The sequence below is a fragment of the Poecilia latipinna genome, unplaced genomic scaffold (genome assembly GCF_001443285.1).
Source record: "Poecilia latipinna isolate Pla-1442-1.1 unplaced genomic scaffold, P_latipinna-1.0 Scaffold5228, whole genome shotgun sequence".
Taxonomy (NCBI): Eukaryota; Metazoa; Chordata; class Actinopteri; order Cyprinodontiformes; family Poeciliidae; genus Poecilia; species Poecilia latipinna.
Window position 1 is genome coordinate 1 of NW_015117844.1, and position 2,299 is coordinate 2,299.

Genomic DNA, 2,299 nt, shown 5'->3' on the forward strand with positions numbered 1-2,299 from the left:
GTAGTACCAGAATTCAATATAAAAATAGGAAAACGAATTACAGATGGATTATCAGTAACACAGGAGAAATGTTGGCAATATTATTGGCTTTACAATGGGTAGAAGATATAAAACCATTAAAAACAATATGTTCAGATTCAAGCTCTGCATTATTAAGTTTAAAAAATAATCAAACAGATAGTAGGATGGACATTTTATTAGAAATATTTCATACATTATTCAGAATACAAAACATGGGTTTGATAGTTGTATTTGTGTGGGTTCCAGCACATATTGGGGTAGAAGGAAACGAGAGGGCAGATAAAATGGCAAAGAGGGCAATTCAAAATCCTATTAGTTTTACAGTTAAAATAAGTAAAGCTGAAGGAAAGAGTATTGTTAAAGAGAAACTGATGAAAGTTTGGCAAAAAAGATAAAACAGGAAGATGGTTTTATAAAATTCAGAAGAATGTAGGAGAAAGAAGAAATAGAAAGGAGGAAAGAGTGATAACAAGATTAAGATTTGGACATACAGGACTTAATTATACACTTTTCAAAATTCAAAAACATAAAACTGGCAAATGTGATTATTGTGATAAATATGAAACTATAGAACACGTTATATTAGAATGCCATAAATACGAAATAGAGAGAAGATATATGAAGAGAGAGTGTGAAAGGATTAAGGAGAAGATTAATTTATTAGATATATTGAGGAAGAATTTAGGGAGTAAACATATGCAAATAATTATTCGATTTCTTAAGAAAACTAAATTATTTCATAGAATTTAATTATAGTAAGTGTTTGTGAATGAAGGCATGATAGACAAAGTTGTGCATAAGTATGTATGTTTTATGTGTGAATGTGTGAGTGTATGTTAGATAGAATTAGGGTAGAATATGTATGTATAGATGAGGATAAATATGTAAACCATCACGAACCACACTCCATACCAGTAAGTGGCGGTAATGCTACTAAAAGTTTCTTGCCAACCGCCATAAAACCGACAAGAAGAAGAAGAGGAACTCTTGAAAAACAGATTCATCCTCCGTACCACTTGGTGGCGGTATTTCCTTCATGTTCAGATTTGCAAAACGCGTCAGAGAACAAGAAGCCTCAGCTATATTTCGGCTTCTGGACTCAGTTTCAGAGGTTGGTATGTTTATGTCAAATGTTCTGCTTCTTTGTTCAGAAGGTCAGTGGTTGTCCGGGACTTTCTGTGTGTGGTTCTGTGATTGTGAGAACAGAGAATTGGTCGGTGTTAGTGGACACGTGGCTCTAGTTCAGGCTGTCTGTCAGTTGAATTTTGAACAAACTATAGAATTACGTGTTGGCTTGGGCTGTGTTATGAAATTGTTCAACAAACTAGTGATGATGAGATAAATCTTTATGAAGCATTTAAATCTTTCCAACGACGTTATTTTAGCTTGTTCTTGCTCGCGCACACCCCCTGCAGGTCATAAACTGTAATGGGTAAAAGTGAATTTTCTCAAAACTGTGTTAAATAAATTTAAGTATCGTTGAGAAACGAGATATGTTCTACCTGTTGCTCGTTGTTATCTCGTCTCTCCAGGTCCGTTAATGTTGTGTGTAAAAGTGAAACCACAAAGACAACAATCATTGTTCAACTTCACAGTCAACCAGAATTTATTCAAACAATCAATTGTATAAAATCACACTAACAGCTCAACATAATCATCAGAAACCAAAGCCACAAAGAAGAAATTAATTACCTTAGAAAAATACAAACATACGAAGACGCGCCTTCGGAGACCACTGTGTGCGGCAGTTAAGACAATTCCGCCCCTGTTAACTCAATTACTTTTATGTCAAGGCGAGTTCTTTACTGTCTGATGAGTCTAACGTACAGTTTAGAGGTGGTCTCAAACAGCCCGTAATGACGTGTTGCTGTTTGCACGCCATAGACCATGCAGGTAAACATAATTAAAACTAGCATAATTAAACAAATATTTCCAACACAATGTATGTTTCTCGTGTGAGCAAATTATCAATGACGTGTTTATCTCTGATTAAGTCTTGTTAAGTATCTTTTACATTCTGACCTGTCGTAGTGAAGGTACCCCCTCCTTTTCATGAATGTAGAACTCATGTAATAACTACAGGGGCAGTTATGTTTTCAAACTAGCTCAGTGTTAACAGTAAAGAGGAGTGGACAATAGATATATAGCGATCCTTTAACCTTTGTTTAAACAGCTTCCTAAGCCTCGTCATCAAATCTTCCTGAATTTTTGGCCACACACTCTAAGGCAGTGGTCCCCAACCCCCGGTCCGTTAACCGGTACCGGTCCGTGGACCAAT

At 35.8% G+C, this 2,299-nt stretch overlaps 1 protein-coding gene across 2 annotated transcripts in view; it reads left to right on the plus strand.

Moving 5' to 3' along the window:
- The first annotated feature begins 1,026 nt into the window (after nt 1–1,026).
- The window catches only part of dohh (deoxyhypusine hydroxylase/monooxygenase), an 11,122-nt gene continuing 9,849 nt past the window's right edge, over nt 1,027–2,299 (plus strand). Inside the window, exon 1 of one of the 2 annotated variants that reach the window (XM_015026692.1) lies at nt 1,027–1,132. In XM_015026692.1, coding sequence (XP_014882178.1) covers nt 1,058–1,132 — 75 coding nt within the window. In that variant the 5' untranslated portion in view covers nt 1,027–1,057. The remainder of the gene's footprint in view (nt 1,133–2,299) is intronic. The other variant, XM_015026691.1, reaches the window with a different exon arrangement.